The sequence below is a fragment of the Alexandromys fortis genome, unplaced genomic scaffold (genome assembly GCF_014885135.2).
Source record: "Alexandromys fortis isolate MF-2015 unplaced genomic scaffold, M_Fortis_MF-2015_v1.1 scaffold_10, whole genome shotgun sequence".
NCBI classification, from domain to species: Eukaryota; Metazoa; Chordata; class Mammalia; order Rodentia; family Cricetidae; genus Alexandromys; species Alexandromys fortis.
In genome coordinates, this window is record NW_026067895.1 from 5,995,666 (window position 1) to 6,023,503 (window position 27,838).

The 27,838-nt window shown below is 38.3% G+C and overlaps 2 protein-coding genes across 4 annotated transcripts in view; one reads left to right on the plus strand and one right to left on the minus strand.

Moving 5' to 3' along the window:
* Positions 1-3,153: 3,153 nt before the first annotated feature.
* The window catches only part of LOC126510763 (aldehyde dehydrogenase, cytosolic 1), a 29,850-nt gene continuing 5,165 nt past the window's right edge, over positions 3,154-27,838 (minus strand). Inside the window, exons 3-13 of one of the 3 annotated variants that reach the window (XM_050157472.1) lie at positions 26,759-26,899; positions 24,769-24,898; positions 22,413-22,474; positions 20,699-20,827; positions 19,436-19,549; positions 17,597-17,699; positions 16,312-16,496; positions 13,532-13,696; positions 11,927-12,084; positions 5,976-6,050; positions 3,154-3,730 (exon numbers count right to left, since the gene is read on the minus strand). In XM_050157472.1, coding sequence (XP_050013429.1) covers positions 3,658-3,730; positions 5,976-6,050; positions 11,927-12,084; positions 13,532-13,696; positions 16,312-16,496; positions 17,597-17,699; positions 19,436-19,549; positions 20,699-20,827; positions 22,413-22,474; positions 24,769-24,898; positions 26,759-26,899 — 1,335 coding nt within the window. In that variant the 3' untranslated portion in view covers positions 3,154-3,657. Of the gene's footprint in view, positions 3,731-5,975; positions 6,051-11,926; positions 12,085-13,531; positions 13,697-16,311; positions 16,497-17,596; positions 17,700-19,435; positions 19,550-20,698; positions 20,828-22,412; positions 22,543-23,212; positions 23,374-24,768; positions 24,899-26,758; positions 26,900-27,838 lie in introns of those variants that run through there. The other 2 variants (XM_050157473.1, XM_050157480.1) reach the window with 2 other exon arrangements.
* On the plus strand, positions 6,073-9,066 carry LOC126510800 (STING ER exit protein). Its single transcript, XM_050157517.1, has one exon. The coding sequence runs from the start codon at positions 6,258-6,260 to the stop codon at positions 6,924-6,926; it is 669 nt and encodes a 222-aa protein (XP_050013474.1). The 5' UTR covers positions 6,073-6,257; the 3' UTR covers positions 6,927-9,066.

Below are 27,838 nucleotides of genomic sequence, written 5' to 3' on the forward strand. Positions count from 1 at the left end.
TAGTAAGTGCATTAAGCTTTAACATTCTGCTGTTGTTTCAGTTATGAACTGAGCTCTGCAATTCAATTCCTGCAAAGTATAAACACCTAAGAAGCACTTTGCTGATGCCCAAACTTGTTTGCGAATTCAGGGATCTGTCAGACTCATTTCTGTACCACAGAATGGTACATTCTTCATTCCTTGTTACTTGACTAAAGCACACTGGTAGAGGAACTGAAATAGATAGCATTCTTCTCTCAATTACTATTTGAACCAGCCCAAAACTGATCCTAATAGAAGTGTTTATTATGTGCTTCCATATCTGGACTGCCTTTGATCATACGAGTGGGAAATTTGTCTTGGTCAGCATGTAGAAAAAGGCTACCGAAGGTCACCCTGATAAAGAACAAAAAGAAATTTCATAAAAATGTTTAAAGCAATAAGGATAATTTTAAGTCTGGTGTTTGGGTTTTAATTAAATATTTAGAAGGCAAAAGTAAAATAAATTTATAACCATTTAAATATTTGGGATAGGTTAACTTAAATACATACTTGATTTAAGCCTAGAAATATTATAAACATATTTAGGACAATTATGATTTTCAATATTTATATGAATATGAAATAACAAAAAGCTTGAGAAAAATAACAAGTTTAAGAAATAAAGTATAAATTAAAGAATGCCTCATGGAACTGAAGACTTTATCCATGCCTATGTATCTGTAAAATGCCACACACAGAGAAGATGACATATTCTTTGGGGTGAGTGGATGAACCTGGCTACTCTATTGTGTCTCCTTTAACCAATGCTAAAGATAATTATCTACCTGAGACCAGAACTCTAGATGGTCTGAGACTTCAGCTACTTTAAGATTATTCGTAGGGTCATGCTGATAGGTAATAGCTAGACATTAGTTTCATTCCATGTCTCTTAGGCAGGAGAGTCATAGTAGTTCTTCTCTTGGGCCTATGACATATCCAGTCGCAGACTCTTGGCCCAACAATAGTGCCAAGTACAGGTTTCATTGTGTGGACCATGGCTTAAATCAAATTACAGTTACTTTGTTATTGGATAACCTCTCAGGGCCTCATCTTTGGAGAAGACTGACTCCCCTCAGAAGATGTTGATTGCCTACAGCTCTTCATCTAAGATGAGGCCCTGTGAGATTTCCCTCTTCCATGCTGGCATGCCAATTAGTGTTGTCATTGTACAGTACAGGTCTTGTTTAGGCAACCACATTATTGAGATTTCATAAATGCAGCTTCCCTGGTTTATATAGAAGAGATGTTCTGAATACACAAAAAAGCTAACAAGCTAATGGACTGGGCTCCTTGGTGGAATCCATGAGAGGATTCCAGCAGGAGAGGTGAGAAGGAAGGTTCTATCAGCAGAGGTGAGAAGGACATCCCAAGTTGCTTACTCTGAATTTCAATATGGAGGCAAGCTGAGAGTCCATAAACAGTTAACAAAAAAAAAAACTATGATTAATATTTACCATGGAAAATTTTAGATATAAAGGCAAATAATGTCACATTGTTAAATATGTCATATTCACTTATTTATAGATCACAGAGAGTGAGATGCACAGAGATAAGTTAGAGGAAATACAGGCAGAAAAAAAAAAACCATGGCCCTAAGCTAGAGAACATTTTTCATGACCTCAGCGCATACATGGGAACTACTGGTTCATACTTACTTGGGGTCCATTTTCTATTTAAAATTAAAATGTGAATTGCAAGCCTATAAGTTCTCAACAGCTTTAAAACTGATATTTTGTTGACTTTCTTACTGCTGTCTATACCCCATATCATAACATATAAATAAAATAAAAACAATTAATAAAGGCTGATGCTGGATTTTAGGGTACTTTTGTTTGCTGGTGCTTTAACCAAACAGAGACAATTCTGAACCAAAGATGCTCAGAATCTCTGCAAGCAATAATTGCCTGAGATGGCCAGGTTACAGTTTACAGTCTACAGTTTTCTGTATCTTTTGTGCCATTTAAGCACTTTAAGCATGTCTACACATTAGAGTACTACTTGGTAGTAAAAAAACCGACATCTTGAATTTTGCATGCAAATGGATGGAAATAAAAAACACTGTCCTGAACGAGATAACTCAGACCCAAAAATATGAATATGAACCTTTGTCCAGCGACTAATGGAGATAGAGACAGAGACCCACATTGGAGCCCGGGACTTAGCTCCCAAGGTCTAGTTGAAGGGCAGGAGGGAGAATATGAGCAAGGAAATCATGACCAGGAGGGGTTGGTCCACCCACTGAGACAGTGTGCTGGACTGGAACTAAATGAGCATGGGATCAAACTGGACATTCTGAATGTAGCTGACAATTGGGGAAGTCTGAGAAGCCAATGATAATGCCACTGGGATTTTCTCTACTGCATGTACTGGCTTTTTGGGATCCTATTCTATTTGGATGCATATCTTCCTAAGCCTGGATGGAGGAGGGAGGGCCTTGGACTTATCACAGGGCAGGGTACCCTGCCCTCCCTTAGGACTGGAGGGGGAGGGGGCAAGGTGGGGGGGAAGCAGGAGGGAAGTGTGAGGAGAGGAGGAAGTGGAGATTTTGAATGGCATTATTTGTAAAGTAATTTTAAAAAGACTTTAAGTGAAGTTTGAACGCCACCTGGTGGGAAGATATTTGAGACCCAGGCTAAAGTCCCGATCCTAGGCTGACAATAAAGCCTTTTGGACGAGGATAGAAATTACATTAAACAACAACAACCAAACAAAAAATACAGATAAAACAGCTTCGACAAATGTGCTAAAACAGACAGGTCATTGTACTCTTGAACACATGGTGGTTGTGGTTAACTACAGAAGACCTGCACAAGACAAAGCCAGTCAACATTACAGCATGAATGCAGGGGCACAGAAGTCACCTTTGTAAGAGGAGCTACTAGCAGACGATGCCTGCTGGTGGAAGGTGCAGTTTTCCCCAGAGGTAGATTAGCTCCTGATAGACTGACTCTGTCCCCAGAGAATGGCTCCACACTTGTGTGCATATGGGCAGCATTAACTGGATTCAGTGAGGAACAATAAATTTAAAAGTGCATGGAATTGGGAGGAGGATGTACATGAATGCAGATCTGAGGAGCCATAGGGGAGAGTAATTTGAATATTACCATAACATACAGTACAAATACAGGAAAATTTTAAACAATAAAATTTATTTTAAAAACTTAAGTTGAACAAAAATCTTGTGAGATTGCCTTTATTAAGCGTCACATTTTAATTCCATCTGGGCATTCTAGAAACCATTTCACAACACTCAGAGGGAATAACCATAGGAAACAGAACAACTTACTCTGTAGTCATTAGGCATACAAAGGGTCACGGAGGGAGAGAACTTAAATCACTACTGGTCCCCCATACCAAGGAAATATTCTAAACAAGTGTCTACACTGGAAAGCACCTAATCATGGCAGAGTCACAAGGAGCAGGTACCTAAATCAATCCTTTTCATATGCACTAGGAATTGGGGTCACATATTAGAAGGCTAGTGATTCTTTCAGATCAAGCTACATGTTTTCTACGTGTGACATTAATACTGATGAATCACTTTTTTAAAAAGTCAGTAAGAAAGAGTCACTGTATTGGTGACTATAGGTGATGTGTCCAATTGCTTAATGGTTTCTCATCACTTTGCTGGCTTCTTTATGAGTTCTTCTGAGATATTTTCATTGCAACTGTCTTGAGCTCAGTGTATTCATACATGCCATGCTCACCCCTACAGAGGAAAGAAAAATGCATAGAAACATAATTGCGCACTGAAAATAATTTGGTACAAGATTTTTTTTTTTTTTGCTTATCTGAGTAGGGACAATGAAAATATGTACTGAATACTGAGTGGTTCATATAGTTGCTAGCTGACAATAAGCTTTATGACCAAACATAAATTCTCCAATGAAGAAAAAAATTCATAAACATGTCTTTTATTTGAAATAATTATGTGCTCGGCTTATTTTCAGAGGAGAAATCCACTGTTTAAATTAGTTTATTTGGCCATATGACTAATTTATAATTCAATCTGATTATATTTCATTGGACCAATGAATAAGGAGAAGACGTTCACATTGCTTCACTTGAGCCTGCATTCACAATCTGCATTGTCACAGACAGGTAGAAGATGACCCAGATCCTTCCTCCTCCATCATGGTTCTGTTCTTCTGAAGCTGTACTTTTAACAGGAACTTTTTAATCTAGCCCAAACAACCCCTAATCTTCATAGGTAGGATTTTGTTTCTTTGTTTCTTTTTGTTTTCTTTAATTTTGTTTTTTAGAATATTTGTATTTTCTTTTAAGCAGGAAAATACTAAAAATTTGCTTGTTGCAGGCTTTTGAGATTTCAGCAAATGTTGGTTTTCTCTATTATTCAATGTTAACAATACACTTCAAAATTTTCAAGTCAGTCTCAAGTGATCAGAAGCTGAGTTGAGTCCATGTGTAGATGCCACAGTAATTTATTAGGTTTCTACCTGAGGCCAATTTTGGAAATCATGATTTCTTTCCACACGATGGATGATTTAATTGATAAGGACCACACTCAATTGTGATCTCCATTATTTGAATAAGATCACATTGCATGTATATAGGACTATTTCCAGGATCATGAAACCTATACACACACAGGTTTGCAAAGGAGCTGGTTTCTGATAATTCTTTACCTATCTGCTCCAGATTCAGTTTTGTATATAGACAATGTCTTATTCTCCTAAGCAATCAATAATGCCGTATATTGGTAGCTTGTGTGGATAATTTAAACTTTTGGAACTAGCTCTTAAAAATCTCAAAATCATGTTTTTCAACATAATTAAATGGCTTGACCAAGCTGTCTAAAGTCCGTAAAATGTACTGTTTTAATAAGTAGTTCATATCAAAGAGGCAGACAACTTAGTCTATAATTTTGACCAAGTTTCTTTCCATTGTATTTAGGGTTACTAGGACACTGGACACTAACAGAATTCTATGTGTATTGTCACACCCAGGCTGACCTGAGCCATCTTCCTCAGAAACACTATATAAATAATTTTAATGCAGACCACAAGAGCATCTACCTCCTTAAATTTCTTCCTAGCTAAGAAAAGTCTATACATCACTGTCTCTGACTTCTAAGTCTTCTGCATACCAATCATCCCCTTGGCTCGTCATCAAGTGTTGATTCTGACTAAGCAGATCTGAGTGATCTCTGGTAAGCCTGCACATAGCATCCTTGCTTCTCATGACAGACCACCCAATGCATAAAACAGTATGAGACTAAGCTATGTCTGCTTCACCCCTGGTGTCAAGAGATGAGCCTTAATGAAAGTTCAGGGAAACATTTGCTAAGCTGATTTGACAAATACAATCAAGAAAATAAAATTCATCTGAATTTACTATTTGGGATTCTTAGGAAACCATGTTTTCAAATTCATTAATTTGGCTTTTCTGCCTTTGAAAATAACTCATAACTCTTGAATGGAGTCATTCTAGGTAATTGTCTCAGTAATTCTCTGGGGATATTTTGCAGCAAATGCTTTATTTAACAGATGTTTAAATAGATGTTATTAGGTAGACTTCACCACAAGCAAATCAACTTGTGATGAGGCAACTTTAAGTTATTTAAGAGATATATTCAAATATCTTGAGTGTTTCAATATTTATTTTCATTCATCTCAATGTTTACCATTTTACCTGCTTTCTGAAAATAGTTTCTAATTGCATATACCATAGGAAATCCTAAAAACAGGCAACAATTTATTTACCAAGATGGTGTACCTACCATGGCCCTGAATGGGTAGTAGGAGCTTAATTAAGTATAATCCATCTGCTGTTGCTCTTCTGCACTTAGAAAGTACTTCCAACATGTAAAAAAACTATTTCATGCTAAATATAGGTGTAGTTTACCCCCATAGTAGTGAAAACAGAACAGTTTCTTGGGAGTGGCAATTCTTATCACTAAATATGTATGCATTGTAATATAAAGTTTAGCTTACAGTTCTCGCCCATTTCCAGACATCTTGAATCCACCAAAAGGACACTGGACAGCCATAGCCAAATAGCAGTTCACCCTAAAACAAAGAAGAGGTGGCTACTGTAGGTAATACTTAGCACAACCATAATTTCTAAGCAGAAAATTTAAAAATTCAGAAATCGCCTTAAGTACTCCTTTGTTTTGGTCAAGTATGATCACTTAGATTAAAAGCGGCACTATAGGTGACGCCATCTCGGCGCGACTCTTCATTTCCTTAGAGTTCTCTGGCCGCTCCGCTTGAGCTATGCCGAAAGTCGTTTCCCGGTCGGTGGTCTGCTCTGACACCCGGGATCGCGAGGAATATGATGACGGCGAGAAGCCACTCCATGTCTACTACTGTTTGTGCGGCCAGATGGTCCTGGTGCTGGATTGTCAATTAGAGAAATTGCCTATGAGGCCTCGGGACCGGTCTCGCGTGATTGATGCTGCCAAACACGCTCATAAGTTTTGTAACACCGAAGATGAGGAGACTACCTATCTTCGGAGGCCTGAGGGCATTGAACGTCAATACAGAAAGAAGTGTGCAAAGTGTGGGCTTCCGCTCTTCTACCAGTCCCAGCCGAAGAATGCGCCTGTGACGTTCATCGTGGATGGAGCAGTAGTGAAATTTGGTCAAGGCTTTGGGAAAACCAATATATATACTCAGAAGCAAGAGCCTCCTAAGAAGGTGATGATGACCAAACGGACTAAAGACATGGGCAAGTTCAGCTCTGTTACTGTCTCTACCATTGATGAGGAAGAAGAAGAGATAGAGGCTAGGGAAGTTGCCGACTCCTATGCACAGAATGCCAAAGTGATTGAAAAACAGCTGGAGCGCAAAGGCATGAGCAAGAGGCGACTGCAAGAGCTGGCTGAATTGGAAGCCAAGAAAGCAAAAATGAAAGGGACTCTGATCGACAACCAGTTCAAATAATTCAGATCTTTCTGAGTTGAGACTGGAGGCCGGCACTTAAATCAAGACGAAAGAGCTTCTTGATTTCATGGTCTAGTTTCTAAGTCCCAGAAAGAATCATTCTGACCATCCCATTGAGTTTCCTGAATTGCTGTTCTTGTCTTTCACTAAATTCCTTGACTCTATTTCACTTGCTTTCTAGGAGGTAGATTGTTTTCAAAATCTTTGTATAAGTAAGTTTTCTGTCTTACTTGTCTTTGAGACAAGTTCCTGGTACACACTGGAGGACGGCCCTGAACCTATAATCCTCCTGTCTTAGCCCCTCCAGTGCTGTAACTGCAGGAATGCACCACCGTGCCTGGCTTTCCAGTCAGTCCTCTTCTGTGATATCTTTAGGGCTATATAAGTCTCTAGTTTCTAAGGTTGATGGTTCTTTATGTCTTCTTCAAAGCTAATAACTGTTTTAAATTTTTTGAAAAAATATGGTATGGGAGGAAAGTTGGAGGAATTAAAATTAATTCCTTCTAATTCTTAAAAGGTGGATCCTTTTAAGAGATTCTGTCTCTGATCTTCGAACTGCCCTTAGAATTAACTAGGGTTTGAATCATTCTCTTGTAGGTAGAAATCAGTTAGAAACCCGAATCTGCAGAAATATTTCTTTACTTAAAAATAATAGAGTTATATGTGAGCCATGCCATATGAAACTACAGAATTAAAGAAGGAAAAGCCATGTGGCTGGGGGTGTAGCTCAGTAATGGAGTACATGCTAGGCATGTGTGAGGACATCCCCAGCACCAAAAACAAAAAAAGAGAAAGAGCCAGGCTGCAGATGCAGGGGTAAGGTAGCTCAGGTCTGAATGAAAATATGGCCTTGCTAAGTAACCCAAAGGAGCTAGTCAGTCAGCTGGGAAAATTACTGTGTGAGTACACAGGAGGGGGCGTAGTGAGAGTAGATATCTGTTGGGTGTCTTGTTTTCCAGTTGCTATTTGCAGAAGCCTGTTTGAGGTGTGTCATTCCTTCAGTGATGTCAGTATCCACGTGGTTCTTCCCACATTCCTATCTGTTTGCCTGTATTGCAAGGCATGAGGAAACATGGAGTGTGTTGCCCTCCTGGTGTTATCTCTGACCAATTGCACTTTTAAGACTTGTTTGTGAGGTGCTGCCAGGAAGTCATTTTCTTTGCCTTTTCTGATTTCATTACTTGCAGGGAAAAGTAGGCTAGAGTGGAGGTACAGTTGAGCTAGCAAAAACTGGGCCAAAGAGGATTGGGACTGTTGGGAATGCAAACTAGTACGTGTTACCACCTTCCCAGTGACTCCGCAGCCAGTGAATGGGATCTGCCTTTGGCTAATTCTTCACCTCCTTTCCTCTCCTTTAACATTGTATGAATGACCAAATGTGTCCACCAGACAATGACCTCTGACTTTACTCCACTTTATCCCCAAATTCCTATGTGCACAGCTTGGATATGCTTACACCACCTCAGACATTCAGGCTTCTAGTCTCTGGCCACAGCCTCTAATTATTGCTAGTCTCACGGACTTACTTCCTTGTAGACCTTTTTAGGTGTGTGTTTAGACTTGAGGGGAGCTTAATTTGTTAGTAATAATGAAACCTAATGGTAATAGCAGCATTAATACTCATTACTCTCCACTGAGTACTTGGTGTGTGTCAGATGCTGTGGAAAGCACTTTAGAGGTATTGGCTCTCTCGGACAATACCTCCTATGATAGTTAACTCTTGTCATCACCTTTTTCAAATGAATACCCCTGAAGCTCAGACTTCAAGTTCCCCAAGAGCCACTGGCCAGGAATTGGGAAAGCCAAAAATCTGACTTTAAAACTCAAGCTCTACTATGCTGAACTGCTTCTCCTGTGGAATCTTTATTTATATGTATGTATAGTTAGATCAGAACATAATCATTTTGAAAAATCAAGTGACGTGCAATGTAAAAATACTCAGCTAGAGAACCCCTAAAGCAATTCTGTGGTTATACTTCTACATATCTTCTGAAATAGTTAGATAAATGCCAATCATTTAAACTTCTGGCTCAAGTTACAAATTTTGCTTCCTCTATAAGGATATGAAAGATCATGTCATTAATATCAAGTGAGTGTGTACATTTCATTTTTCTCTTTTTATTAAAAATTATTGAAACAATATGATGTACTTTCTCTATTAATTTTAATAAAAAGAGCCATATTGAAATTTTGGAAAAAAAAGCGGCACTACACTCTAGAATACAGAAAGCATCCACATATATTACCTAGAAATAAATGATACAACTATGAGTGTAAATTTATGTGCATGCACGTATGCATACTCACACACGCTTAGTTTGAATCATGGCAGAGGAAAGAACAAATATGCCATAAAAGGAAGTGTCTGAGGCTGAGATTGAATGGAGTTCTTTAATGGTTTATATGCATGAAGCCTTGTGGCAATGTTGAAATTTATACATTCAGCAGTCTAATCAACTCTCTTCAGCAATTATTATATGTGTCAATACTTAATTTGTTTATTCATTGATAAGTAGACAGTTTAAACAGAAGCGGTGGCAGGAATCGAGCCTATTTATCAGTCTAGTAACCAGTTTTTAGAAATAATTTGAAGATGTTTCTAACAAACACACAGTAAAAAGTGTGACTATAACTAGAGAGAAGGTCATTGTAAATCAAGGCGATGGGAGAGGGTGATTGGAGGGCAGTTCTACAGGCTGTGAACAACTACTGTAATGTGAATGAGAGAGAATAATGTTCTATATTTGATAGAGCTGCTATTGACCTCTTACAGATTCTTAATAAAAAATACATGGGACACAGTAAGTCTTTAGCAGATGTAGAATATGAATATATATGAGTTAGTAATGCTGAATTTACTAGGATTTTTATCAAGGGAAAATCTATATTGATCATCGGTTATACTAACTAGATGGAACTTTGAGAGACTTTGGTGGAAATGCCATGATAAGAAAAAAAAACAGGCTTTTAGTGATGATTGTATATTACTACTTTACAGCAGTTTTAATATGTTTCATTGAGTAAAAAAACCTTTGCTCAGAGTAAACCCCAGAGACAGGGTGATTAAGATATCTCATTCTTAATCGCATTCCTCATTTGGTTGTTCAGATATATTTTTCACTCATCTAATTTATGTGCATGAGTGTGTATGTATGAATGTGTGTGTGTTTATGCGTTCATGGGGAAGATACAAGGAGGTCAGAGAAGAGATGAAGGTAAAGTATTATTTTTTCTTTTTTCTGTTCTGCTCCTATCTTTCAGGCCCACCAATTTTGCTAAATTGCCTAACCAGTGAAGTGCAGGGATTCTTCTGTCTCAGAACACAGTGGTAAACTTCCAAGCTCAAGCTACCATATCTTGTTTTTACTTGGAAGCGAGAATGAGACTCCGTTTCTTACTCTTGCACACCAAGTACATTCCTTGTTGAGCCATCTCTCTAGCCCCATATTACAAGTACTTAAGCTCTCAATGATATAGGATTTGTATTCTTCTCTGAAATTCAGTGAATCAGAAGTGTTTCAGTTTGAGTTTTTTTTCAGGCTATGGATTATTCACATTGACTTTACTAGTTGAAAATCCATATTTGAAAATACAAAATTTAAAATACCCCAGAATACAAACTGGCTTAGCATTACGTTGGCATATTTCACAGCATTTGGGTTTGTCATTTTACTGTTAAGCTGGCTAAACTCACACTAAATAGACACATGTGGAGAAGGATGTCTTAGAGCATATAGCTCTCACTTTGCTAATCATTGTATGCTCTTGATAAGTTTATAAATCTCAGCAAGATTTTATCACAGACAAGATTTGGGATGACAAAGAGTAGTTGTTGAGTAAGATAAAATGTTGAGTGTAAGAAATACATTACAATTTTGAGTTAATGGTAACTAGATGATGACTCTCACTTTGATAGGAGGAAAAGGTGTTTCAAGAACTGCCTCGTTGTGTCCCTTAGGATGCTTTTCAGTGTCTAGTTTTCTTTAACTGGACTAGGTGAGAGAATGAAAAAACAGCTTGTGCTGTTTCCAGGACTGAGGGAAGGGAGGCTTGATAAGAAAAAGGCTGCTGCGGAAACAGTCCATAGAAAGGAAGTGATGGGCAAAGATTCAGGGTGAGAGGAATAGCCTGAGAATTTGTATTAAAGTTAAATTACAAAAATCAAAGAACAAACTAAGTCAAAATCTAGAGAAAGGGCTGGAGAGATAGCTCAGTGTTAACTATCTTTGCTGCTCTAACAGAGGACTTGAGCTGGGCCCCAGTACCCATATGCTGTGGATTCCACCTAACTGTCTACAACTCCACTTCCAACAGATTGTATACCCTTTTCTGGCTTCTGCATACACCAGGCACTCACATGGAGCACAGATGTACATGCAAGCAAAATACACATGCACATATATTAATTTACAAAAATAATGAAATAGCACTAAGTCTATGGACATAGACCTGCGATCCCAGCCTCTCAGAAGCGTTTTGCAGGAGGATGAGAAGTGGGCCACAGAGTGAGTTCAAGGTCAGACTGAGAAACTGAGCTCTTATCTTGTATTAAACAGTAAAAAGCAGACTAGGATAGAGCTCACAAGTAGAGCATATGCTCAGCTAATGTAATACCTTCGGTTCAATTTCAAATATGGTAAACGATAGTAATAGCAATAATATCTAGTGCATATAAGGTACTAATATACATTATCTAATGTATAGTGGATTATAACAGAATTTTACTTTCATCTTCCTGTTTATATAGCAGAGTACCAAGTACCCTGGCATTATCTAATAATACATATATTATATAAATCAAAGAGCCATAAAATGGTCAATATTCTACGTAAGTAACTTGCAAAGTGAAAGACGATAATTTGTTTTTATTTTTTATGTATAGAAACTATCTTTCTAGCAGGTCAGATAATTTCTAGGAAAGTTTAAGTCTAGAGGAAGGCAACTCAGCCTGCCCATTTGGCTGATACAGGAAGGGCACAACTTACTTCAGATGCACTTACCACACTAGCCCAGCCTGCAGAGCAGAAGATACAGTGAGGGCCTTATCCAGGTCTTTTGTAAAGACTCCAGCTGCCAGGCCATAGGAGGTGTTGTTCGCTCTCTTGATCACATCATCTATAGATTTAAACTTCATGATTTGTTGCACTGGTCCAAATATCTACACAGAAGTGACACAAACACAGGTTTACACTATACACATTGTATATGCTTTAAATACCCTTCCTGTGCTTTCTTAGAAGCCATTCTCCGTGGAGTAAGGTGTTGCCTCTATCATTTATCCTATGTGTAAGGATAAAAAACAGATAGCCATTCATGTGAAGCCAGAAAAATGTTCTGATCGTGTGTGATTTTTTTTTTTACAGAGTAGACACAGGTCATCATGGCAGTATTTGGTGACATGAGAATATAAGAAGGTTTCATACAAACTGCTGTTTATTCACTATGGAAGAAAAGCATAGCAATGATTGAACACATTTGTCTGGGAAGCATAGCAAAGCTAACACAGTCAATGGGAAGCAGGTGGAGCAGGAAGACAGGGGGTTTGCTCAGAGTTGTAGCAACTTAGCTGACATTGTAAGGGCTCCAGGCTCCTATTGGGAAGCAGCCAACGAGATATTCCAGTGAGCACACTAGAGGAACACAATAAGTGTTTCCTTGAATGAAGATTATTTTCTGCTTTCTTGTTCTTTGTAGAAATATTAACCAAAATTCATAAGAGCAATAAATCTGATCGAAGAAGAATTGACCAATAAGTGCAGAAATGCAAATGCAGTTGAGTGCTGAATTGATGCAGATGTCCTAAGTGTGTTGGATGATCCACATATATTTTATTTTTATTTCTTCTCTTTATTTCATCTCCCCGCAAAGCTGGATAGTCCCCCTTTCTCTTTACTTGTTTACATTATGGAGGTAAAGAACATAACGTCTCAGATCCTCTGCCATATCAGGGACATGTGTATAGATGCATTGAATGCTGAAATTATGAATGTTTTGAGTCACTGTATTTTCCTATTTTAATGTAGTACTTGACACTTTCATCATCTGAGGCAAGTGCTCATATCTCTGCATATATTAAAAGCCCTCATACTTCTGAAGAATATTAGCTACCATTTTTATCACAAACTAGTTCCTCTTAATTATATGTTGAATATCTGGGTACCATCATTATTGATGCTACCTAGATTGTGCTCCTCAGGACTCATCTTCCCTTCCCTTACATAGCCAGTCCACTCTGTCTCTCTTGGTTGACTTTTATATGTGAATAATATAGATAATGCAGTGGATGCTGTTCCGTGCCTGGCAAATGTAACACAATATGTCCACATTTATTCCTATTTTTACAAAGGACAGGGTCATTTCTCATTCCTTTAAACCTGTAAATTAAGCACCTACAAAAGCTGCTGTGGACTTTGTTCTGGGTTTGATATTAACTATTTGTAGCCCATTGTACTCCTCACTAATTAGTCTTCATCACAAATTACTTTAGACTTTATCATCAAGCATTTCAGGGGAATGCTACTCAAGAAGCGGGGGGGTTTAGGAGAACATACGAATTATGCACAGAACATGATAAGCCCAGAAATAGAAACAGGTAGGATCATTACCTCCTCTTTGGCAATGCGCATCTCATCGGTAACATTGGAGAACACTGTGGGCTGAACAAAGAAGCCTTTGTTCCCCCAGCGTCCACCACCACACTCCAGTTTGGCTCCTTCTTTCTTCCCACTCTCAATGAGATCAAGTATTTTGTCAAGTTGCTCCTTGTCAATCTAATTGAAAGAAATCACAAGAAAATGAGTGACAATAGAGACAACATATTTCAAATGAAGACTTCAAAGTACCAGGATATCCATATGAAATCCAGTGTTTCAGAATAGGTGACAGATACTCATCTAATTCTTCATTATGCTTTTTTTCTCATGAAATAGGAGGGAAAGTTTTATAAATAAAATATTCTTATATAAACTCTAATATGTATTATAAAATAAGTAACACACCTATTTTAACTGCTGAAAAACTCAAGTACAGTAATTTGATAATCATAAATGAACCTCCAAAATTGTAGAAGTTATTTCTCCTATACAAATATATATGGCTTTTGCCTTCCCCATATGTATTTGGTTGTGATACAGTATTAATTCCCAAACTCTGTTTTAAAAGAATTGATGACTAAACCAGCAATGGATGAACTGCTAGGCAAGTGTCTTCTCAATGACTCTTCCATAAACTCTTTCTGGTTACAGATAGAGAAAGATAAAGAGAGACAGAGAGAAGCATTGAGATAGAGAAAGATAAAGAGAGACAGAGAGAAGCATTGAGATGCTTGGAATTTCTCCCTAACGCTGGCCAAATTCCCAGCATGCCTGTCTATTCTACTTGCACAGCACTACTTGTCACAAGCAGCTATGAACTCACAAAGCCCTGTGCTAATAACCTAGAAAATGGGATTGTGTGATTGTGTGCTTTCAACTTCTATGAGTTAATGTTTTAAGTCTGTTTTAATGTATTCCCCCTTGTAAGTTATGAAATATTAAAACTTAGTTTTTGAGGCTATTGATTTCTTTCTGGGTGAAGGAAAATATAGTTCCTCATTCAGTATTATATATTACAGATTCCCATGGCTTCTCTTTTTCCTTATATCCTCTAAGTATGCACCACTGTGCTATCAGTATAGCATTTATCTGTCTTCCATTCATCTACTCTCACCATCTTCTATGTTTTTATTCATATATCTAATGATAAACATATTTCATGCTTATGTATACAGACCAATAGATACTTAGAATGAGGAACAGTAACAACAAAACCACTCAGAACTCTATATTTTTCAGGTCTATGAGAAACACAAATAGAAATCTGAAAAATTACCAATGTGAGGAAAATCATAACTACTTCTACATAATCTGTGAACAATAACAATGATATTGAACAACACAATAATTCTTTCATTTGACAGTTACCTTATTTGTGTCTTTGAGGTTTCACTACTCTGTATTATTTTTGTACTAAAGCTTTTCTATTTGTATACTTGTGCAAAGTAGAAAATTATAAGACATTTTGCAAGCCAATTATGTCCAGAGAAAGCAGTGACCTTGTCCTCTTTGGGTTTTTTGACTTTTCCAGGCTCCTTTCTTAGGGTACAAATGGTAGTAACATACTCTAAGTTTTTTTAATTGAATTAAAATTTTATTTATTAAATAATTCAAGAATGAAGTTTGGTTACAACTCAATGGTGAGGCACTTGGGGAGAGTGAACTCTTTGTTATGAGGTTGTCCTGTTCACTGTTGGGTGCTCAGTAGCATCCTTTCTTCTGCTCACTAGTTTAAGCAGATCCCTTTCAATTTAATCTATCTCCAGATAAGACAAATGGCCCCTATCGTGATATCCACAAGAAGGGGTAAGCTCAGAAGGTCCAAGAGTTTAAACAATCGTCAATGAGCAATAGTTGTCCAAGAGCAAAAGTTTATATTGGGGTGAGAGAGACAAACACATTCATATTTACAGTTGATGTAACTACAAAGAAGAAACTCAGAGACCCCATAGAATGACTGTATTTTGATAAATAGCAGAAACTTTTCTGGTCCAGAAACCAGGAACTTCAAAAACATGTACGTTATTGTTACATCAAATAAACTGAGGACCCTGAGAGGGTTAGGGAGTGCTCTACTGATTATAAAATGGCAACTGAGATGAAGGATTATGAGGTAAAATTTGCAGATTTTCCAGACTAAAAAATGGATGTAGGAATTAAGAATTTATCAATTAAAGAATTCAAGAAATAATATACCATTTTAAAATTTTCCTCCCTTTTTGTGTGTTACATGAGTGCAGTGTGCATGGGTGTGTGTTTACATGCATGCATATATAGGTAGGAGCAAATGCATGTACATGTGTGTGCACTTGCATGTGGAATAAGTGTATACAGGTGCATATACATGTATGTACATGTTTGCGGATGGCCAAAGGTTGATACTGAATGCCTTCCTCAATGGTTTTCATTTTTTCCTACTGAGGGAAGCTCTCTCACTGAACTCATAGCTCCAGTCTAACTACTCAGGTTTTATATGGGTGTTAGAATCAGAACTCTGGTCTTCGGGGCTCTGTGACAAATGTTTTCTGTGTTGATCCATCTCATAAGCCCTTCATTCTCTGCTTAAATCCAGCTATGGTTCCTAGAATGTTTCTAGATAGAAAGTAAAAAAAAAATGGCCAAGACAAAACAGATTGATCTTTGTTGTTTGAAAATAGTTTCATTAAATCACCAGATCAAAATAATATCAGCTACCAATGATCATAAAAAGAAGTTACTCTCACTTAACCAAAATTAGACCTAAAAAGATTAGTTTTACATCCAAAACACTTGCCTTTCTAATGTTTACTTACCTGAGGACCTTGATTTATTCCTGCATTCAGAGGATTTCCAAGAATGTATTTCTTAGCCCGCTCAACACTCCTTTTCACGAACTCGTCATAAATTGACTCCTCAACAAAAAGTCTGGATGCTGCTACACAAATCTGACCCTGATGGCAGAACACTCCTTGGTGTGCAAACTCAACAGCACTGTCCACTGCAAAGGAAACATTCACAGGAGAGAAAGAACGTTTTCTAAAGGATACGCGTGCGCACACACACACACACACACACACACACACACACACACACACATTTTTCAGATGCAATATGGTGATAGGAAAAATGATTAATCATCTAATGAGATATAGATTTAACACATTACACTGCATGGAAGCCATGAAACAATAGACCTCTTGATCCTTTATTTATGATGGAAATAATAACAAGGGAACTCCTACAATATGGTGCCTGTTATGACTTCTGAAGAGCGTACATTTAATTAGAAGATAAAATATCATTGCAAATAATTTTACAACTACTTCCATTTTATAATTCTTTAGTCAATTATATTTCTTTCAGGTTTCAGTTTTTAATTAACTAATAGAGAAAACTGAATTATCTATTGTCTTTAGTAATTTCAAACATTACTGAACACTTTTTTCAATAAAAAAATGTTGTCTTTCTGAAAGTGACATTCAAACAACTAATACTCACTACATCATAACAATTAACCCTCCCACCATTACTCCAGGAAAAATACTTCTAAAATTTAGCTAAAGCCTTAATCACACAAGCAAACTAAAATGTAGTTTAGATGGTCCAATATGTCTAGAGTTTTACATTAGAATATCTTTAATTTAATATTAAATGGAAAGAGAGAAAGAAATGACTTCACAGGCTCAATTTTTTTTCCTGGCCCTCTTGAGATGATGGTCCAGAGTGAAAGCAGAGGAAAAATTGGAACTTGCTGGCTACCATAATAAGATATATTTGGTTTCAAATGTCTCAAGTATCTTGTGACCTTGATACAATTACAGGTATGGAATTATCAAAAACACATCATATATTCTAGATGCAGCCCACTTATACTACCTCAGACTGACACTGGGAAGTAGCAATCTATCCCAACCCAGGACAAAATCTTCTCTGTGTTTATCAGCTGTGTGCTATAGGTACAGTTCGGAAGCTTTGCAGAATCATCACAGACTCTTGTCAATTCCTTTTTACTTTGAATTTATTTTTACTCCAGGTGAGTTGATATCATCAGACATCAGGAGGAAGAAGGTAAGACACTAGCAAGGGACTTGTACTCACAGTCAGCATCTGCAAACACAATGCAAGGACTCTTTCCCCCCAGCTCCAGGGTGACCCTCTTCAGATTGCTTTTCCCTGCAGCTTCTTTGATTAATTTGCCAACCTGAAAGCAAGCATCACAGAGAAGGAGGCTTAGTTTGTTTTCATGTGGATAGGATGTTTTAATACATTTCGTTTGTAAGACATTTACACAACCATTTAATTTTATTTGGATGAGATGAAAATTTTCATGGGCAGATATGAGAGCTGACTTCGTGTGTGAACAGATAAAAGATTATTTTCATTTTTGTCAGAACATCCTCTCTAGATTTGATCAGAAATATCCCCCAAGCACCTCATGTATTAACTTCTCATCATTTTAGTGACATTCAGGGAATTCTGTCCAGTCAAAATAGTATTCTGTCCATCATCTAGATCTCAACCCTCTTCCTCCTTTTTATTATACCCTCCCAGCCTGAACTGCCTCCAGGTTGGTCCTTTACTTGGGATCAACCCTTGGTATAGATCCTCTTTGAGTCTTGTTCTAATGAGAAGAAAAAATGATTCTTTTCTCCGAGTCTCACACTGCTCATAAAGATGTTTCTGAGTCGTCAGCCTCAAATGATGTCATGTCTATCTGTGTAAATCTCATAAATACCCAGTCACTAACTAATTTTCCACTTATTGATCACAGTATTCTCACTCATTATTACCCTTGCTTCCTCCTCCTCCTCCTCCTCCTCCTCCTCCTCCTCCTCCTCCTCCTCTTCTCTCTCTCTCACTCCCTCCCTCCCTTCCTCCCTCCATCCTTCCCCCCCCTTTCTCTATCTCCCCAACCACTCTCTATCTCACCAACATAGGGGACTTTCATAATGATCACAATGTATTCCTTAAATTGTGATGTATTTCCTAAAGCCAAACTAGAAGCCAATAATTAAGCTCTTTATGTACCCCTGGTAAGAAAACTCTGTTTAAGTATAAATAAAAATGGCATGAACTATTTGGGGTCACTTGAGTGGAATCTACTTTGTGGTCAGAGTTTTCTTTGCACTGACACCCCTTTTCTGCCTCAGGACCTGAACTCAAGCTGAGGCTGGACTCTGGCAAGGTTTATTCAAGCTCACCTTTCCCACCTATGCCAATTCATCGTGCAATATCTTTTCTATCAATAGTTAATAGCATTCTAACTTGGCAGGGTGACACCAGCATGGCTTTGCTAGAAACAGCTTAATATTTATATATCTTCTTTTGTTTGTAATAGAAACTCCCTTGACCCCCAGAATTCTATTTTACATCTCTTCCTCCAGTGCCCCCTCTCCCCTTACTGCGTCTTGTTATGGTTGTGGCTAGTTCCCATTCTTCAACTTTTATCTACTCAGGGCATAGCAAGGCACACAGAAAACCAAGACTCTCCAGGCAGGAACATGGAAGAAATTGGAATGCATCACCCTCTCAGGGTGTGCTGGGTAGACAGAGTTCCAAACAGGAGCTAGAGTTGAGAATCTACCGTTTACTTTTCTTAATCTAGAGGCAGTAATTAAATTAACTCAAACAAATCACTGTGGTCTAACTTTTATTTCCTACCATACAGTTAGCTAATATCTGACTGCCTCAAACACGATATTTCTCCTAAGACACTAGTGATTACACTACAAATCATTTACTGTAATCTTTCAGATTCATAGCAGCATTTTCTTACTATTCAAAATTCATCCACTTGTCCTTGATAAACACATCTGGAGTCTAGAATAAAGAGAAAATCATAACAGCAACTTTTCTAAAGAAAGTGTTGGCTGCAAGACAGCTACAGAGAGTGAGCTTCTGCTTGTGAAAGAGGAGATATTCTGAAAATGCCTCTACCTCTGTTGATCCTGTGAAGGACACTTTGTCGATGTCCATGTGTGAGGAGATGGCTGCCCCTGCAGTTGGTCCATAACCAGGGACAACATTCACCACACCAGGAGGAAATCCTGCCTGCAAGATAAGAAGCAAGCAGTTAATAAAACAAGAACTTAATTCATAAAATACCTGAGTGGGGAAATTGGAGCTATTTCTTTATGCTCACTGTGGGGATTATTCTCTCAAGAAAATGCACCTAAGTGTATCTGTCCTTTATTCGTTACTGTCTTTAATTTCTTATCTATATGAAATTATTTCTAAATGTGGTAATCCCTTAGGACACTATTTTCTACGGACAAATCTGTCCACATTGGCTTATTAATTGCTTCACATTTGCTATGATAAAATATTGACCAAAACAATCTTGGGAAGGAAGGAATTTATCTGGTTTATAGGTTATGTCTATTATTGAGGAAATCCAAGAACCTGGAGCCAGGAACTAAAGCACAGACCACAGAGAAACTATATGCACTACCTTATTTTCTCTGGCTCAACTACCTCTCTTATGCAGTTAGGCCAACCTGCCTAGGGATAGCACTGTCCACCGTGGGCTGGGCCTTACTACATCAATCAGTGATCAAGGATAAACCCCACAGACGTGGCCACAGTCCAATCTGAGGAAGACAATTTCTCAGATGAGGTACCCGCTTCCTAGCTTTGTCACGTTGACAACAAAATTGCAACAACTGATCACTCCAATGATTGCATCAAATTTTATAAAAGAAACTCCGATAGAATATCAGAGTGTATGTTAAGTTACCTATACAGAAAGACAGATTTTACAGTCACCACCATCAAAACTAGAAACATATTGAAACAGCAGGCATATTGGCAGAGAAGCCTCCAACATTTAAAGATATTAAAACTAAAATAACTTCAAAGAAGTTTACAGAAGCAAACAGGCAAGTTATAAGCTAGATAATGAAGATAAAACTTAGTATTTCACCATTTGAAAAAAATGCTACATTTCCTAATTAACTTAGATTCATGAAATTTGAACAATGTAAGTGACCCTTTACAGAGTGACTGGCTATGAGCCTCTGTCATTATTTAGAAAGACACACATTTCACTGACAAAAGTTGCAGCCTGTAGTTCGGCTGCTTTCTTCTGAACAACTGAACAGGATCAGCGTGTGATCAGTGAAGCTCATAGTGATGAGACTGAGGCTGCAGGTGAACAAGGAACCCTGAATTCACCAGCACATTCAGACTCTGGAGACTTACCTCTTTTACTAAAGATGCCATATGAAGAGCAGTGAGAGGGGTTTGCTCTGCTGGTTTGACAATCACTGTGTTCCCACAGGCAAGGGCAGGGGCTAACTTTCCAGTGAAAACGAACAAGGGACCATTCCACTATAAGGCAAAATTGAACAATGGACTCTTTGTATCCCTTGAAACTACATTTGTTATTAATACTTGTCACGCTGATATCATTTGACTAGTATTGTAGAAGTTGCGTATAATTTTAGTTTATTTTACCTAAGTTTGAAAAAAAACTACAAAATGTTAAAAAAAATAAAAGCTCAAAACAAGCTATGTAGCAGAAGGGAGCTACCAAATGCAATCAAGTCTTATTATTCTGAACTGTGATTTTACAAGAAAATGCTACTTCATGGCTTCACATATAGTTAAGCATGTTGTAATTTACTTTTGTTTTAAAAGTGTGAAAGCCTCTCCCTCTTTCTTCCTAAGAGGCACTTATGCTATTTTATCCAATATAATAATTCCCGAAAAATCCACATCCAGGAGATTTTGTGTGTATGTGTGCTAGGGAGTGATCCCAAGGATATAAGAATATTGAATGTGTTCTCCACACCAGTGAGCTAGGTTTAGTCCAGGGGAAAAAAAATTGTTAAAGGCAAAGAGGTGTCAAATTCCCATCTCGATGGTGAGTGTTTGAGTTCAGATCATCCCAGCAAACCTGCTGGCCAGATGAAGAAATAAAATATGTGACTGCTTCTTCTCTATTTAAGGCATTCGCCACCCGGGAGTCCTGAAAACAGTCCAATCTACTTTAGATGGATGTCTTAAGGATTAATCAAGAAACTCAGGGTTATGGCATAGCACACATCTCTGTATCATGTGTGAAGCCCAGTGTTCGATCCCCAGGAAAGAAAACAGGACAAAAGGGGGAAGATTTAAGTTTAAACTTTTTCAATAGTCCTAGTTGGTAGAGTGATGTAGACATGGTTGAGTGTTTTTTAAGCCTTTGAAGTACTGAACAGTTTCATGAGTACATTGGTATGTTCAGTCTTACTAAAAGAGAGTGACTGTCATTCCAAAGCCTTTGGGATACTTCACAGTATTTTAATTTAGCCATTTAAACTATGTCAGCTGTATGTGGTCAGTGTCCTGTGTTAACGTTCAAGAAAATCCAGAACATGATTTTTTGGAAGAAGAATATTGACTACCCAAATGTGCTACCTAAAGTTAAATATAGGCCACATACTTTCCCAATAGTTATAGAGATTATTCCTTCAACTAAAATTTAAAAAAAAAAATTCAGGATTTAAAAAATCTTGCTTCAGTTACTGTCCACAGTGGAAAGTCTCTAGGAGGAGACAGCAGTGATGGGAGCTGAGTTCCATAGAAATGTTCAAACATGGATGAGCTGTGAGAAAGCTTTGTCATATAGTTACAGAAGCACAGCTCATGAAACCAGAGCAAAGCACAATTTCCCGACAAAAAAAATGCAGTAAAGCTTATTTGTCAATATTGAAGCATCCTCAAAGGTTAAAGCATTATATTGAGGGGTTTCTGGACAAGACAGCTCATATCGGAGAAGTTAAATTATAGGAATGAGTGCTTCAAGTAGTCAGGCTTATTGAATTTACTTCACGCATAATCATCACATACGCTTCACTTGTGTGGGAATGGGCTTCAGATGAAATGGAATCACAGCTCTCTTTCCCTATCGAAGTCATGAAGTAAAACTTACGGGGATGATTTGGCCACACACCCCAATAGGCTCACGTCTTGTATAAGTGAAAATATCTCCATCTGAAAAACAGAGCAAACACTCCGTCCAATAAAGACAAATGCAGGATCCACTCAGACAGAATGATGTGCTGTTGGTGGGAGAGGAGGTTCACAGTGAGTAGCAAAAGGGAAACAAAACATCCTGTCTACAAGGTTAATCACATGAGCAATGAAGCTCTCAAACAGCAATTTCATTCTAAAGACCCAGGTACAGGAAAATAAGTGCCAGGATCTGGGAAGATCCATAGGCTGTTAACTCCATTCCTTGTATTCCAAAATGGCTGCCTTCTACATCACTCTCATACACAGAGTGGTGTGGTGCAGAAAGGAACTGGGAGGTGAGGTCCCCTCTAGATAAATGTAGAACCACACACAAAAGTTCCCAGTACTCAAATGTCCTAGGAGCTCCAACTTTTAAACAGGTACATGATTTAAAATAGTAAAACTTTCCCAAGGAGCAAAAAGTCTTTCTCTTGGAATTGTTATAGTTTTGGGGTTTCCTTTTTCCTACTAAACATAAATGCAATCTCTTATTCGATTAATGAAATATTTGAAATGACATGTTGTTGAAATAAGAGCGGCGGGGCTGCGTCCCCAACACCCCGGCCCCTTGGCTAGCTTATGCCCGAAATAACAACACACAAATGGTATTCATTTAAGAACTGCTTGGCCCATGAACTCTAGCCCTTACAGGCTAACTCTCGCACTTGGACTAGCCCATTTCTAATGATGTGTGTAAGCACCCCAAGGTGCGCTTACCGGGAAGATTCTAGCCTAAGTCCATCGTGGGTTGCAGCTGCCTGGGAGAGCAGAGCATGGTGGCTGTCCGGTCCCTCTGGAAGCAGCGCAGAGTCTGACCTCACTTCCTCTTCTGCCCAGAATTCTATTCTGTTTACTCCTCCCATCTATGTTCTAACCTATCAGGGCCAGCCAAGCAGTTTCTTTTATTGCTCAGCCAATGAAATCAACAGATTGATATGACACTCCCACATCTTTTCTATCTTAATTTCACTTATTCTTCTGCCTCCCTATCAACACAAACCTAAATATATCTTGGAAGAGGAAAACTTAGGTGCGAAAATGCTCCCATGAGATTGTTCTGTAGGTAAGTGAATGCAACATATACTCAATTATTGTTGGACCCGTGATGGCTGGGCAAACTATGAGTAGTGCCAAACCTTGGCAGATGATCCTGGATTGCATAAGAAATCAGCCTGGGCAAGCCATACAAAGTAACCCTATAGTACATTGTATTTGTCCATGGCCTCTTCTTCAGTTACTGCCTCTAGATTTCTGCCCTGAATATAGTATGGAAATACAAGGGAAAGAGATCATTTGTTCACAAGTTGCTTTTGTTCATAGTGTTTTATCACAGCAAATACTCACTATGATGTGGTCCCATTTGGAGTTTTGCTGTTGTATGTTTTGTTCTAGCTTCCACAGGAACCTAATGCTAGCACACAACCACTTTCCCTGTCCAGATCTACAGGTATTCTGAACAGCTTCCTCTATGTTTCCCAAGAGAAGAATAAGAGCTACAAAATAGCCTGGTTCATAGTACCCCTGTTGTCTCATTCTATTCTTATATCTTCTAAGGATATAAGAAGCTAATATATCTTATACTGTATCTTCCAGTTGAGTGGAAGTGCACATCAGAGGAAAAACTTGAAGTGGATTATTTGGGTTCCTGAAGTCATTGTAGATAGAGATGTGAAACTGCCTCCAACCCTTCCCAAACCGATTCTTTTCTCACATGACATATTGTCTTGTGTCTGTTCTGCTGCTTGCATACCCCACTGAGCAATACACCACACTTCCGTGCAAAGATTCTTAATCCTGCTGGTAATTATAGTCTCATCTTGTTTTGATGCTTTTGGAACACATTAGTATATATAGGGTTGTTGAAGTATTTTGGACTATGGATACTGGGCACAAATCAGCACAGCTTACTCATTCCAGACATGCAAAGTCTTAGGTAATAATATTACAGAAAGAATACAAATGTCATTATGGGAATGGCACTCAATAAATATTTTCTGTGACCATTTTCAAAACTTGGGACCCTAAGGCATCTCACTCAAATTAGTAGGTGAGTCTATGACAATGTTCTTACTTGAATTCTGTCTATACTATCCACAGTGTTTACTCTTAACAGAACATCCAGCCACCAGAAATCTTTTGGGTCAACGTGAAAAGTAAAGTAATTATTTACCTAGTTGATAGGCACATTTGTCAGGGAGAATTTGAGGGTTTTAGTTCTGCATGAATGGCCTCCACTTCTGCCATCATGCAGGTAGTTTCCCAACTGTACTTACCACTTGGTATTGTTTGGCCATGGATCTTGTCAGCCCAGCCTGCGCAGTACTTTAATATTTTTATGCTTACTTCTAAATCCATCGTGTATGCATGAGGAAATACTTTTCCAGCATTCATTGATTCCATTGTCTGAAAAATAGGTAGTAGTATCAAAGTCTAAACATTCAACAATAGAAATTACATCAAGAATATACAGTCAGTGATTTTAGTAATTACGTACTAGAATTTTAGAAATATAAGGATTCTTAAATCTAATGTTCCCATGAAAGCAACTTAATAAAGAATTAAATGGCTTGCTTGTGGTCACATAATAAGATCCTGATGAGAGAGGTAGTGACATTCTGATAGCCTGATCCCACTAATCTTTCTGTTAAATTCTAAGTACCTCTGGCTAAGCGTGTCTAAAAGCTGGTTACATGAATACTAAACTGTGAAAATGATTCTTAGTCTCCACATCCTATCAGAGTTCCAACAAGTTTGCACTTGTCATCTGATTGTAACAACAATTCAAGGTCTGCATCTATGTACAATGTCACTATCACCATCCTATTCCTCTCATGTATAAATGGTCTGCTCGTACAATTGTGATATCCATACTTGTGTGTTCACACTATCGCAACACCTCCATAGCAAAGAATTTAACTAGTAACCCCTTGTTTGGGAAATATTGTCATAAGTATTTCATTAATTCCTCCTCTCAGGGCTCAATGACCACCATGGAAGAGAAGGCAGAGAAGGTATACGAGCCAGAGAAGATGGAAGATGCCAGGAGGATGAGGCCCTTTAAAACAGTTGAAACCTCTACACGAGGTACACATGATCTCACAGATTGAAGCAGAAAGCATGGAGCCTGTTGATCTGCACCACATCCTCAGCAAATATATTAAAGCTTCTAGCTTCTCATTTTATGGGATCCCATGACTGTGAGGACAAGTGAGTCTCTGATTCTTCATGCCTGCTCTTGGGGCTCCTTTCCTTCTGCTTGTTTGCTGTGTTCAACTTCAATATGCTGGTGTTTACGTTACTTAATTATATTTTATTTTTTTCATGTTTGGTTGTATCTCTTAGAAACCTGTCCTTTTCTAATGAGAGACTGCAAGCAGTGGATCCGCATGTTGGGGGGCAAGGAACTGGGAGCAATAGAGGGAGGGGAAATAAAATCAGAATATATTGTATGAGGAAAGAATCTATTTTAATAAAAGGAAAAATAAAAGATTATGAAGTTCCACACTTTCCTATCTTAGCAGTATCTTCTCCTCACCCTTTTATGCAGACTTTAAAGGATGCTTTGATATCATACGATCCCTTGGGTGTCACCTGGCAAGATGCACAGATTTGATATTGTCTACTATCTTAAATTAATGCAAATGTTACTTCATATTTATTCTTCTATCCCTATTGTTCTCAAGCTGACAGAGAAAGTTAAGACTTTTCACTCTGCAATTAAGACAAATGAAAAGAAATAAGCTTTGGGAAATGTCAATTACTTTCAATAGATTATTTTCTCTACTACAGAGCTCTGAAATATATTTTGGCATGTCTTGAACAATGCAGAATCCCAAAAGAATAAGTGATTTTTAATAATTGATGAATTGCTAATATTTTAATAAAATTAAGGCTTGAATCTTATTGTTTCCTAACATTCTAACGCTAATAATATTTACTCTGAATTGTAAGCTGTGTAACAGTTTGTTTTCATTTGACTTTACTAAAATTCAAAGCTGAAAAGATTAGGAACTATACCCTCCACCCATATTCTGTACTGCCTTACCTAACTATTGAAAGTAAAATATATATATATAGGTCCTGAGTGCATAAAAAGATTTCATGAGTATAGCAAAGCTGGGTTCTGGGCTCTGAGAAGTTCTAGAAAAAAGGCAGGAGCAAGTTTGTCAGTCTGGCTCTCAATCAAACTGACCATCCAGTTGGAACTATGGATGCACCCAGGAGCTTCCCCACTGTCTCCCTTTGGTGTAAGTTAATACTCACAGTCAGCAGTAGACGGTCTCTTTCCATTAAGTCAGCCAGCTTGTTCAGCAGCCGCCCCCTCTCTGAAGCATCCATGGTGCGCCATGTGGAGCCAATCTGAAAAGCCTGTCGTGCAGCCTTCACGGCTTTGTCCACATCTGCCTGGAAGTCACAGAAGATTCAGTACAACTCCCTTGCCTGGATCATAAAATTTGATGGATGGCTAAGACGGCAATGCACGGCCTCTGAACAAACTATGGTCTGATACCCAGTGTGAGTGTCAGGTACCAAAAGCTCCTTGTCTCAGCTGGGCCCTTGCTATTGTCCAGCCTACTGGGCGGCCGGCCCATATACATGCTCACCTGTCTGAACTGCTCTTTTCTGTTCTAGACCCAGTCTGGCCTTTGATCTTGCAGTTGAGCTTTGCTGCTTCTCTGTTCACTTGACACCTGATCTTTCTATGAGAGAGGCAGTTGTCACTAAGCACAGAACAGATCAGTGCTCACTGGCAAGGCTGCTGGGTTGGTCACCAGTTTTCCCATCTGTGCCTTCTGGAGAAGGTAAACCTCACTCACTCCCCTACCAAAGTTCTCAGCCTGCCTGACAAAGATTCTAGTGAACCCAGGTAGAGAGTTGTTTTCCTGATGGAACTAACACCAGTATCAGAGCAAAATGTCCCATAGGAGCTAAATGTTCAAGGCTTCAATGTTAAAGCATTGATAATATGACTTTTTGTTACCTTATATGTACAGACTCATAGTCTTCTTTTTTAGTGTCATTTTATTCTCAAGGAGAAGGCATAATTTGCTGAGTTAGATGTAGTGTTACAACTGTTTGTGCTGGAGAATATTTGTTTAATTATACAAAGATTTATTGCATTCTTCTACGTTGCATTTGTTTAACTCTGTGAAGCTGTTACTTTGCCTGTCTAAAACACCTGATTGGTCTAATAAAGAGCTGAATGGTCCATAGCAGGGCAAGTGAAAGGACAGGCAGGACTTGCAGACAGAGACAATAAAAAGGAGGAGAAATCTCAGGGGAAAGGTCAAGGAATAAGAAAAGGAGCAGAGAAGGATGCAAGGGGCCAGCCACCCAGCTACA